The sequence below is a fragment of the Spermophilus citellus genome (assembly GCF_964194105.1).
Source record: "Spermophilus citellus genome assembly, chromosome: 16".
NCBI classification, from domain to species: domain Eukaryota; kingdom Metazoa; phylum Chordata; class Mammalia; order Rodentia; family Sciuridae; genus Spermophilus; species Spermophilus citellus.
This window is the reverse complement of record NC_138196.1, coordinates 46,324,045-46,336,997: the sequence shown is the minus strand read 5'-3', so window position 1 is coordinate 46,336,997 and position 12,953 is coordinate 46,324,045. Positions and strand designations below refer to the sequence as shown.

Genomic DNA, 12,953 nt, shown 5'->3' with positions numbered 1-12,953 from the left:
TTTGAATGCTCAAATGGTCCCAAAGTTGGTTTATGTCCCTTTCTTATGTCCTAATCATTTTTTGAGTACTTTGCTTTCTGGCACAAAGAGATGCTCTAATTATTGGACTAGCAAATTTCCTAAAATTCCCTGGATCATTTTGGTAGGAAACTGAGTTGAGAGAACAAAATCTAGTCCCCTGCTGTGCTTATTGCCCTGGCATGTTTTCTTTTAGGCTCTTTGTGTGGACAGAACTGAGATGCAAGCACATTCATACATGCCGTGTGCTAGTAATGCAACTGCAATTCTAATTCTAATGCAATTCTAACTCAACACCACAGGGTTCACTTTAGTCTTCCCCCTTTGCATATTTGAACTCCATTCTCTAACAATGAAGTTCTTAGCTCTCATTAGCCTCTGTGTATTTATTCACTTGCTCAATCCTACAATGCTCTAACCCTAACCCCTCCCACTGAGAAAAACAATGTTTCTCACTGACGTTCAATATCTGTTTGTTTATTTTGCTATTCAGACCTTGATTATATAATCAAAGAACTGTATTTGAAAGCTACTTATTTTTTAAGAAATAATATTGTTCCCTTCTGTGTGGTTATATTATTTGCTTAATACAGTTCATATGTTTCTGGTTTTATTCCATTTCTCCACCTTATCCTAGTTTATTTTATTTTACTTTTAAAAGTATGTAAAACATGAACATTTCTCCAAAATTCAAAACTCTATAAAAAGTTTTCAGAAAAGTGTTACTCCTCTCTTTTACTTCATTCACTGCATAACCAAGTGTATTAGTTTTTAGTTTATCCATCCTGTGTTTAGTTTTGTTAAATAAGCATACATACCTAGAAGTTTCTTATTTTCCTTCTTTATTACAGAAAAGTCAGCATACTACTGACTTCTGTGTTCTTTTTTGTACTTTGCTTTTTTAACAATGTGTCCTGAAAATTCTCCATATTAGTTCATAGAGATCTTTATAATTTTTTGCCAGCTATATAATTCACTATTATATGCATTACAATTACAAGTAATTAATAAAATTGTACAAATGGACTTTATTTTATTGGGGGCAGAAATCATGACTTTAAAATCAGTTCTTTTTCTAGAGTTAAACACGTAGAAGCATAAAAAGTATTCTATCCTTTCTCATAAGATCTTTGTAAAAACAAAGATCGATGACAATACACTAACTGGAAAGCTATATAGGATTATATGGTCTGGAAAACTGTAACTACATTTTGTGGAAGTAGAAATTGTATCATATATTTGTATAACAGCACAGCAAGTGTGGTCTCTAGGAAGTATAGGTAAAGTTGATTAGATTGCAGTGTATACTTAAAAGTTGAATAATGTACTCTTGTAAAACACTCTTCAAAATTATTTAACTTCCCATGATATCATCACAGTATGTGCAAAAAAATTCTTTAGTGTTATCTTTTCCTGTCACATGACTACAGCAAACAAAAGAAATCCTTATCTTTCTGTTTCTATTCTGGTCCTTTATAAAATGGCATTAAGCACCATTCAAAACTTACACATTAAAGGTTTAGGTTGGGAAAAAAGGACTTATTTTGCATTTCAAACAAATCACATTTGCTAAATTATGAAGTAAAAAATTTCCCAGCAATAGAAGTTGTCTAGCACATTATATGCACAGAAAATTTCATAGTTTTAAGAACTCTTTTCTATATATTGTCATATGTAAGTCTCATAGCAACCTTAGACATAGTAAACTAGGCAAAAGTTATATTTTTTTATTTTACAAAAGAAGAAATAGAGGCATTTTAAGAGTTTAAGTAAAATGCACTGGGATGTTGTACAGAAATGAGACAGAATCCAGTACAATTTTTTTTTTCTCAAAAAAGTGGACGTGCCTATCTCGTATGGTTATTGTGGTGATCAAAATAAGCGAATTTATATAAAAATGCTAAGGTGTGCAAAGAGAAGGTAGTCCTATTATTAAAATAGATGGGCCTTGTTGAGTGAAGAATTTCGTTTGTGTGTGTGTGTGTGTGTGTGTGTGTGTGTGTGTAGTACAAGAGATTTAAAAAGTCTAAGAGCTATAAATTGCACAATAACAGCAGGTTTTAAAGTGTTTATGTGAGGAAATATTTTATAGACTAAACTAGTAGCTCTAAAACAAGTGACGATAACATATATTCATTACAGAATAATTAACAGCATTATATGTTGCACAGAACTTAGACCTTGAAATAAACCTCATTAAAAGGCACTTGATCTGAGTTTAAAACCTTTAAGTATCTCCTCTTTAAAAGTGATCAATGTATGTTCTGGCTACTTCAGTTATCCTGCTATGAGATTCACACAACTTTGATCTAACTTTCTTTGATTTAACACTGCAATTAAGAAGATTTGGTTCAAAGTAAAAGCTCATTGGTTGATGTTTTACACTGATGTGATAATGTTTACACAGATGTGCTTTGAAATCTTGATTATGGTGGATTTGGGGGTCCTACCACAGGACAGACTACTATTATTTGAAAGGTGAAATGATATGACATTTACCTGGTACAACCTTTAAAACAGACTTAGCAGCATACTGTTTCTAAAGTGATTTATTTGTTTATTGTTTTAGCCAGTGTTTTTGTTTTATTTCATATCTATCAATAGTAAATCACTTACTTTAAGGACTCTTTTATAACTTGGTGGCACAAGGGTCAGTACTTAGGCCTGCAGTGATGAAAAGGTGTAACTTTACCTACTTTAAAACACCTGCCAAATAATTAGAAAAAAAAAACCTTCAGAGAAAATAAAATAAACCAGTAAAATCCAACTGAGCTCCCAGCTGAACAGACCATGAAACATGCCTAAAAAACTAATCTTGAGTGATTCTCTAAAACTTTTTGCTCAGGGGAAGCATAAATCTGTTGAATGATTCTCAACTCCTCAGCCACTGAAAATTTTTAACAGAAGGATCTCAAATTTAACTATTGGTACAAAACCAAAGTTTTAATGTTTAAATGGACATCAATCTTTTTTTCTTCTTTTTTATGTAAATTTTAATTTATGTATGACAGCAGAATGAATTATAATTCTTATTCGTGTCTTCATACTTGTACTTTGGATAGTAATGATCATCACATTCCACCATCATTAATTACCCCATGCCCCCTTCCTTCCCCAAATGGACATGAATCTTTAACTTCCTCACTTCAGTGGCTTTTGTTTTACAAATGTGCACAGGCATGCTCAGATTTTACCAGTAACTTTTGAAGTTTCAAAATGCATCAAGATTCAACACTGTTTCCATTTAGTTGTTGATTTTTTTAAAGACTTTGTAATTGAAATTGGAACAACAACAACAACAACAAAAGCTAGCCTTTAGGAAAATGCATCTAAGAAGAACAGAGAAGTGCTCTTACATTGGATAAGAGCCCCAAAGACTGCTCATCATTGGTGTCACTATTCCATAAACTCATTTTTCTCTTCATGGCAAAATATAAGAATATAGACCATCTCTTTCAGTGTATATATTTTTATCCCTTGATTCATTAGTATATTTTGCTATTTTGTTATGCTAATTAAATGACCAAAAACTTAGCATACAATTTCAAACTTCCATTTAGATATAAGTCAGTCTTAGTTATATCATATGCTATCTGAGTAAAGATAAACATTAAAGAGAACTTGGGAAGGGAGGGAGGGTGTTCCTAACCTAACCTTGATTATGTAAAGAAAATCCCCCATCTAAATGATAAAAGAAAAGAGTAATGCTTGTACATTTTATTAGTGTTTTAAAATTAGTGAGTTAAACTGTCAAAGCTTTGATTTTCCTTTCATGTGTGTCTGGGCAGGTCTAAGCCTCAGGTAACGCCCTTTTTCCTTCTCCCTCTTTTACCTTTCTTTGCACCTGTCCACTGCAGGCTCCCAGCAGTTCCCAAGAAGCACAATTCTCCTCCTCTCCTTTTTTCCCTCACCCATCTCCTCCTTTTCTTCCCCCCCTTTTCTGTATACTGCCAAACTGGGTTCCTTTTCGCAGCCATCTATCACTGAAAAGGGGCTCACATCAAAGTAGGTTGCACAGCAGCAGCCAAACAGCATCATCCATGTCCCAAAGACAACCTCAAAGAGGGACCTCGACTGAGCCTCCCCGAATTTGCTGCTTGACTTTGGCAAGTGCAGGAATGATTTTTGAAGAGTGCATGGGTATAGAATCATCAAGGGTCCCCTTTGGTCACTTCCGAAGAGCAGAAACGTGTTGAGAAGAGGTCGGTTTAAGATTTCAAACAGAACCAACCTCCCCAGCTCGCATGAAAGGACTTGATTAGCATATGTCAAGAGGACCGGCATATATACTCGGTGTGTATGTACACAGGACTCTGATCTGATCAGTTTGCGGAGTTGGAGCCCCAGCCCCCAGGCCCCAGCCCCAGCCTCAGCACCAGCCCCAGTCGCAGCCCAGTACTGGCAGCGGCACCTACAGATGTTTCTGCAAAGCCAGCAGCCAGCTCTCACCTACCCAAGGAGAGAAGACCGCTCCAAGACAGTGAGAGCTTCCCTGCATTCTCAGTGCACAGTCCCTGCATCGACCTCACAGGAGTAACCTGGCCTTAACTTTTTGCGCTTGTTTTACTATAATTTCTCTCCATCCCCCTCGACACTCGGCTACATATTTTTGGGGGGTCTTTTGTTTTCCTGATCTTCACCCTTTCCCTCAAGCCTCTCCATGGCTCCCTTAGGGGAAGTTGGGGGCTTCCTGGGCGGCCTGGAGGGCTTGGGCCAGCAGGTGGGCTCGCACTTCCTATTGCCTCCTGCCGGGGAACGGCCGCCGCTGTTGGGCGAGCGCCGGGGAGCGGCGGAGCGGGGCGCCCGCGGAGGGCCAGGGTCTGCGGAGCTGGCGCACCTGCATGGCATCCTGCGCCGCCGGCAGCTCTACTGTCGCACCGGTTTCCACCTGCAGATCTTGCCCGATGGCAGCGTTCAGGGCACTCGGCAGGACCACAGCCTCTTCGGTAGGTACTGGCATCCCGCCTCTGTCCCCCAAACTTGGCTCCTCTTCCCCTCCCCTTGTACCTCCCTCCACGTTTGTCAAGGGTGTCAGGACTGCGAGCAACCCAGTGTTCCCTAGACCCATCCAGCGCAAGATGCAGGCTGAGGCTGAAGGGCGACCTAGCTCAGGGGCAGGAAGGACTTTTCTTATCTGCTTGCATCTGCAGCCTCTAGCAGGCCTGCAGCTCCAGATGCTGGGGCAGGAGGAGAAAGGATGAGTGGTCTGGGTGAATCTTTCTGTTCTGCCTTTTTGAATGCCTGGAACACCAAGACCTGGACTCAGAATCTTAATTTTTTTCTTGTACTTCTTTCCTCCTAGGCAGTTTATTATTATTTTTAAATTCCTGTTATTTTTCTCCTGTGTCCTTTCACACTCACCCTAGTACCATCCACTTTTTGAACATTAATAACAGGAAGTATTCCTCTTCTTTAAGCATGTTCTGCAGTTATGGAGTTGATTATCCACCCGTGGCTATTGCTCTGCAGGTTGCCCTTGCACAGGATGCAAGCTTTTGAGTATGTACCTCTAGAAAACTGTAAATGTTCACCTGAAGAAGTAACAGATTAACTTTCCATGGGCACCATTGCTACTGTCTAGCTCACCTGGCTGCAGTTCTCTGAGCTGGAGTTCTATTTGAGTGAGCCAAAAAAAAAAAAAAAAAAAAAAAAAAAAAAAAAAAAAAAAAAACCTACTGAGCATGCCTAGTACTTCAGCCCAGTACCTCTTTAGAAATTGCGAAATTGAAAAGCAGTGATCTTGGTTTTGACCTTAAGTAAGAGGAAATGGGGAAGCGAAAGAAGATATGGGTGGGAACACATAGGTTTCAGAATACCCCTGGCAGTGCCTCAGAGAAGAAGGGGTTAAAAGAAACAAGCAAAGATCAAGACAGCCTGTGATAGATTTGCAAAGTCTATAATGTTAATTACTCCCTAACTAGTTGAATAACTAGTAAGTGCCCTCCTCAGTATGAATATTATTTTTCTTGTCTGCACAACCATGAGTTAAATTAGGTGCTTTCTGGTTATAACATCCCAGGATTTTTTCCTCATAGCTAAAGTTCTCATCAGTTAACTTGCTATCACTCTCAAGGAATTTTGATTATCTGATTTGTGGCATCATTGGAGAGATTCATCAAATTGAAAAAAAAAGATAACATTTACAGTTCTGTATAAGCACAACACATTCTCCTTTCCCTTCCTTTGCACCATGAAACTCTTTAAGAATCTCATTTCTAGATGGCCCTCTCTTCTATCTTGTCCTTATTCCTTTGTTCTTATGATCTTGTTTCTCTTTTGACTTGTAGTATTCATTTAAATTTTGGAGAAGTGTAAATCTCCATTTCAGGGACATTGGTAACTTTAGATGTAGAAATAAGCATGTGGTGGTCATTTGGTAGCACTTAAAGGCTTAGAAAATTAACTTTTTAAAAACCATATGTTTGCAGCTTCCACTGATCTCTTCCAAATTCCCATTGACCACGAGTCAAGAGTGTCATGACCTAGTGGCCAACCTGGGGTCACTTTTGGAAAGTATTTTTTTTTAAATTGAGGAAGCTGAGATTCTGATTCTAAAGAACTTTGCTGACACCAGGTGGCTCAGCTCTTTTACCTTTTACCTCTGCTTATTACAGAAAAATCTTCCATCTATCAGAAAGGTTTCAAAATGGACACAAAAGGTGATAACTCTTATAGGTAGAGCAGGTAGAAGTTAAGCTTTGGTAATATTCAGATTTCCCCCCTGTGATACACAATATAACCTTGGAAATTCTCCCTTAAAGGGGTTTTTAATTCAAATGTAATCACCTCAGTGACATGAGTTGTACCTTCTGCTTTGTGTCTCTTTATAAGATTGACTCAATTTGAGGAGATTAATACATATTTGTAGACCTGATAATATTCATTCAACTCGTGTTTAAATCCATTCCTTTATGAGTGGATATTGCATTATTATCATCTTGCATGTTTTTAAACTAAAATTGTATATAATTACTTAGTAATTGCAAAAATATTATTTAGACTGATTTCAGTCAGTTTGTGATGGTTTAAGTCATGCTATGGTGGGAGACTATATATAGGAACAAAATATTCACTGTTACATAAAAGAAAGATAACCCAGATTAGTTTGGTAATCTAAAGTAATGAACAGCCTCTTTATGGTACATTATACTGCATCCTAGTGGCCTTCAATAGCTTAGACATCACATTTTACTAGAGGGTGTATAGGTGAGAAGAAAATTCATATCCAACATGTATAACATTGTATGCTTCTCTCTGTGTTTGTCTTCTTTTGCTAGTGCCTCAATTACTAATTAGTATTTTTCTCTTATACTCATTTCTGTGTCATCAAAGTAAGAATTTTAACAAAACTCAAGTATGGCTATTTGAGATATTAAAAACCATTTCTGATAATTCTATACTAGTTTGGCTATGATCAACTACAAACCCAGAATTCTATATTTTTAAATTTCAAAACCACATCAATAGAACATAGGTCCCAGTGAGGTTAAATAATTTCCTATCTGAGTTAGCTTTTTATTTATAGCAGAGTTGTTCTGTACAGAAGTACAGTAGGAAGACTTTACCTAATATGTAAACATGGAATCATTTCTTTAAGAAAAAAAGTTCAGCTTAAGATCAAACATATTCTTTTAAAGCCTTTTCCTTTATTCTCCCCTATTCTCCCTAGATTTGTCTGATGTGGTTGCATTGTGGGTTGACTCACCTGTTTATTATGATTTAAAAAAAGGCTGGCTTTGAAAATGATACCAGAAAGACAAAGTGCCTCCAAGTCTTTTTTATGGGACACTGGGCATTAGAAAATCTATCTAAAATCTGTGATTACCTCTTAAGGAAAGTTTTTCATGTCCACCCTTTGTAAAGGAATTAGCTTAGTTGCCACCTCATATTATAAATAAGAAAGACTTGTCAAGTCTCATTTAGGAATCAAACGATTACAAATTACTCTGTGGTATACTATTTCCTTGAGGAGAAAAAGGATCAGAATTATAAAGTGTGGCTAAAATCTTTAAGAGGAACATGAAAACACATAACCTTTTTCCCATCAGTTCTATGAGCCATTATTTATGCATTGTTATGTAAACTGTTTTGGATGCTGTTTATTTTTTATTTGTTTTGAATGCTGTTTAATAAAGTTGAAACTATTGAGTATAATTATTCTAAGAACACATGTAATCTTTTTTTTCTTTTTACAATTACATGTTTTTTGGAAAGGTTACAGCATTATATTGAGGGGAGGATTGAAATGTAGGTGGTTTACCATTTAGTTTTCCAGGAAAGGCATACTATGTGAGATGTAATATAATTAACATATCTGGAAATTAAACTTACAATCTATCATACTTGAAAATTGGTTCTATTCTACATTCTAATTAGTTAAGCAGTTCCTGTATTTTAAAAGACAAGAGTATCTTAATATAAATCAGATACTTAAAGGGAATTAAGTTGCATGTATATCAACTATAGTATACTTTTAATTAACAAATATTCAATATGATTTGAAGTAATTACACATTTGTAACTAAAGCCTGGATACAATGGCATTGATTATATTTTCATATCAATTTAGGCCTGTATTTTGTTACTAACAGAGTCTTTCATTGATGAGCTTGGCGGGGGTTTGATTCTCTTTTACTCCCCCACTATACAATTGTCAATATGAGGGCTATCTTATGGAGTCTAGATTTTTCTGCTACATCTTATCTTCTCCTCTGCTTTTGGCTTTCAATTAAGGACACCGGCTCTTTCAAGCCACCTATAGACTATTTAGTAGTGTATTGTTGCTATAAGATTCTTGACAGCTCTAGTGTTCTACATGATCTCCTAACAGTTTGAAAGAGCTAGTTTGTCTTGCTAAGAATCTATGTTTCTGCCAGAGTGAATTAAGCTTTGGATAGAGTAGAGACCACCATATCAGTAAATAGTCAGATTCTGTACTTTCCTTTGGCCTTGGGAGTATCACGTGTCCAAACAGGAACCCGTACAATAAATCAAGAAATTACTTAAAAGCAAGAGTCAGGCTAAATGGTACACATTTATACTGTTTGTAGAGCTTAAGATGGGTGAAGGGGTGAAAGTAGAAAGTTATTGAGGAAGGCAGATCCAAGCATAGAAACTGTGGTGAAAACTGTTTTCAGCTACGGGGAAGAACTAGACAAAGGCATTAGTCCAAAGGTTAGTTAGAAAAAAAGAATAATGCAGAGTGAGGCATTAAATTTTTTTTGACCTGTGGTATATTAGTGTACTAAGTAGAAAGTTTTCAAAACTAATTTCTTATTGATAAATTAAAATGACTCTAGAAAATTAATGATAGCAAAATCCACCTGAATTCTATGCTCTAGATATTTGGCTATAGCATGTAATGAATTGTAAAGTCTTTGTACTTCTGTGAACTATACAGTTTATTTTTTTAAAACCATGTCATAGAAAAAATGACATATTTTGTAATTTAAATTTTTGAAACTACTGTATGATCCTCAAGAAACAGCCTTCTGGAGTAGAAACATTGAATTAGGGTTCAGAAGATGTAACTTCAAGTATCAGTTCTATCAATTGCAAACATTATATACCTTAGGCAAGTCAACAACACTTCTGAGCTCAATTTCTTCATTTGTAAAGTAGGGATAATAATGTCTTTCCTGTATCTTTTTTTGCGGGGGAGTGTACTGGGGATTAAACTCAGGGGCACTGGACCACTGAACCACATCCCCAGCCCTATTTTGTATTTTATTTAGAGAGAGAGTCTCACTGAGTTGATTAGTGCCTCACTATTTTGCTGAGGCTGTCTTTGAACTCGAGATCCTCCTGCCTCAGCCTCCTGAGCCGCTGGGATTACAGGCATGCACCACTGTGCCTGGCTTCCCTACATATCTTAAGCAATTGTTTTTAAGACCAGATGAAAAAATATAAGTTCAAGCCTTTTATAAACTATAAAACTCTTTTATACTCATATGAAGTATGCTCCTGTTAGAAAAAGGTGAACTTGATTCATTGTAAGCAAAAGCAAAATAACTAATAGAAAAAGGTTATAATTAACTAGTGGAACAAACATATTATATTTATTTTATGATATTAATAGCTTCTATTTGTTGAATGCATACATGCATTAATCCTCACCCCTTTCCTTTTGGGGAGGCATTTCATTTGTTGTGCACATAAGGAAATTGGAATTCAAAGAAGACAAATGACTTGCCTGGGGCCTCGCTAGTAAATCACTGAACTGGAATTCAAACCCAGGTTCGTCTGGTTTAGGGTTTCATTCCCTTAAGGTTATACTACAATGAACACTTTTTTCCTTTTTAGTCCTTTTTTTTTCCATCTGAGAAGTGGGATTTCGTAATAGTTGAATAGTACTTTTCAGTTGATTAAGGACTTCTGTATACATAAATATATTTATCAACATTGGCCTACTACAACAACCACTACTATGATTTATAAGCTTTTTATTAGTTATATGTGCATTCATAAATACAAATCACTATTTTATTTATAAATTTAGGTATCCTGGAATTCATCAGTGTGGCGGTGGGACTTGTCAGTATTAGAGGTGTGGACAGTGGTCTTTACCTTGGAATGAATGACAAAGGAGAACTTTATGGATCAGTATGTATTTTTATTATTATTATAATTCTTGAAATTATGACTACCTTGTTTTGTGATTAAAATATCTATAAATAATGTTTGTGAGAAGTATATGAAATATTCTTATATAGAAATTAAAATCTACAGCATTGTAAATTTTCATATATCTAGGCAAACTGAATTTGTAGTTGCAAATTCAATTGAATTTGTAATTTGGAAAAAATTAGTAAGATGTGCCACTTTCCCACCCTTTTGCTAACATGAAATCCCTTTTAAAAGTCGAATTCTCTGTAACTATTTCCATGGAGAACTTACTTTTTATGACTAAGCCGGTGGCACTGTTACTTCTTTTGTTTAAAATTTCAATTGAGACCAATATCCAGCTAGAAGCTTAATATACACTGAAGAAAATTGGTTGCAATATTTCAATTAATAGATGAATATCTATCTTATGTATAGGTAAAATTTGTATTTTCCAGGTTTTTTTTTAACCAACTCTTCACAAAGAGAAAAATAATTCCATGTTCATTGATCATAAAAGTAGGATTACAATAGAGAAAATACATATACATAATTTTCATGTATGTGCGGGGGACAAATAAGCAACTCTGGTGTGTCCTTTAGGAAAACATATGGTCCATCTTGAAAAGATGAGAAATCATTGGGGTTTTACTATAATTAAATTAATAGTAATATATCAGATAGAAGTTAATCATGGGGAATGTCTTATCAAACAATTAATAAATTCCATAAGAAAATTTATTATTTGGAATGATGATTTTGAATTCAGAGACTTAATATATATAACTTTGGCATCAAATGATGAAATAAGATAAATTACAGGGTTTTTTTTGGTGGTGATGATGGCAAGAAGTGAGAATATGGAGCATGGAACAATTCAGAATATTTATTAAGTATTTGAAAATAAAATTGGGAAATGACATTTGACTTAAAATTTCTTTGAATTAAACTGCTGGATGAAGTCACCTTGTAGGAATAATTCTAGGTAATATATGAATACAACCAAAATTAAAAAATAATTTTTTCTTTCTTTTTAGGCAAACAAATAAAAAGATAAAATTGAGGCTTTTGTAAGAAAATTATTTCAAAGATTTTTTAAAAATAGTAGTTATCATTTCTTCCTTTCTTTTTAGGAGAAACTAACTTCTGAATGCATCTTTAGGGAGCAATTTGAAGAGAATTGGTATAATACCTACTCATCTAACATATATAAACATGGAGACACTGGCCGAAGGTATTTTGTGGCACTCAACAAAGATGGAACTCCAAGAGATGGTGCCAGGTCCAAAAGACATCAAAAATTCACACATTTCTTGCCTAGACCAGTTGACCCAGAAAGAGTTCCAGAATTGTACAAGGACCTACTGATGTACACTTGAAGCATGGTAGTGTCTTTATTGAAGAATGAAACCACAACTGTTCTTTAATTCTCATAGTTCCCATCATTAAATAATAATAAGCAAGGAAGATATTCAGAATATTATTGTCTGATTTTTACTGGGAGATTAAATTTGGAAAGAAGACTGAAAAAAATTGACTTGAAGTAGATCAAGATCACTCTTTGTAAGTGGATTAAGTTTACTTCATTTGGTTCACTGGCTCAATCCTTAACCAGTACATGGAAGCTGAAAAATCAGTTCAATTCTGGATAAAGGGAAATCCACCTAGTTTGCTGCTGGTGCCTCACCTCTTTGGATTATGTTTACTTTGAATGTTACATTAAAAATAGATACTTCATGTTGAAGACATGGACTGACATAGTTGGCCATGATTATTGCCTCGAAAATTCTGAGGACCTTGTAGGATTTTGCGAGTTATGGCATCACATGTAAAACAACAACAGCAAAACAACAACATACAACATCCTGATGACCATGGACTATAAAATATGCCACACCAAGCTGGAACATTTTTAAAAAGAATGGACCTATTTATACATTTCCAATTTGCAAATATTTATTATATATTTATTTATTAAAGAGTTTATTTTTTACTGGTGTATGAAGATGATACAAAGAGTAAAAAAACCACAAAACTTCATTGATTGTGCCATTGCTTTGTTGTGGTATCTTGGGCTATAAAGAAGACATCATTATTACAATACATTGACTATAGAATAAGATCTTAAAGTTGTTTTTAAAAATAAAGTTTAGTATAGATTATATTTTTTTGCAATCAGTTGCCTTCAAAATGTAACACTGGTTCCTTTCAGCCTAGAAAAATGCTTTATTGATTTGTATTGAATTTGACACACACTCAAAAGGGAATTAAATGTTTCTATTTAATGTTTTGGTATCATTGCTTTTTAGGCCAAAATTCTATTTATATAACAT

General features: G+C 35.1%; 1 protein-coding gene across 1 annotated transcript; it reads left to right on the top strand.

Annotated features, from left to right (window-relative positions):
• Positions 1 to 4,678: 4,678 nt before the first annotated feature.
• Positions 4,679 to 11,999, top strand: FGF20 (fibroblast growth factor 20; the record flags this gene model as incomplete). The annotated part of the gene is made up of 3 exons (XM_081269705.1): positions 4,679 to 4,964; positions 10,517 to 10,620; positions 11,754 to 11,999. The coding sequence occupies 3 exons, from the start codon at positions 4,679 to 4,681 to the stop codon at positions 11,997 to 11,999; spliced, it is 636 nt and encodes a 211-aa protein (XP_081125831.1).
• Between the last annotated feature and the right edge of the window lie 954 nt (positions 12,000 to 12,953).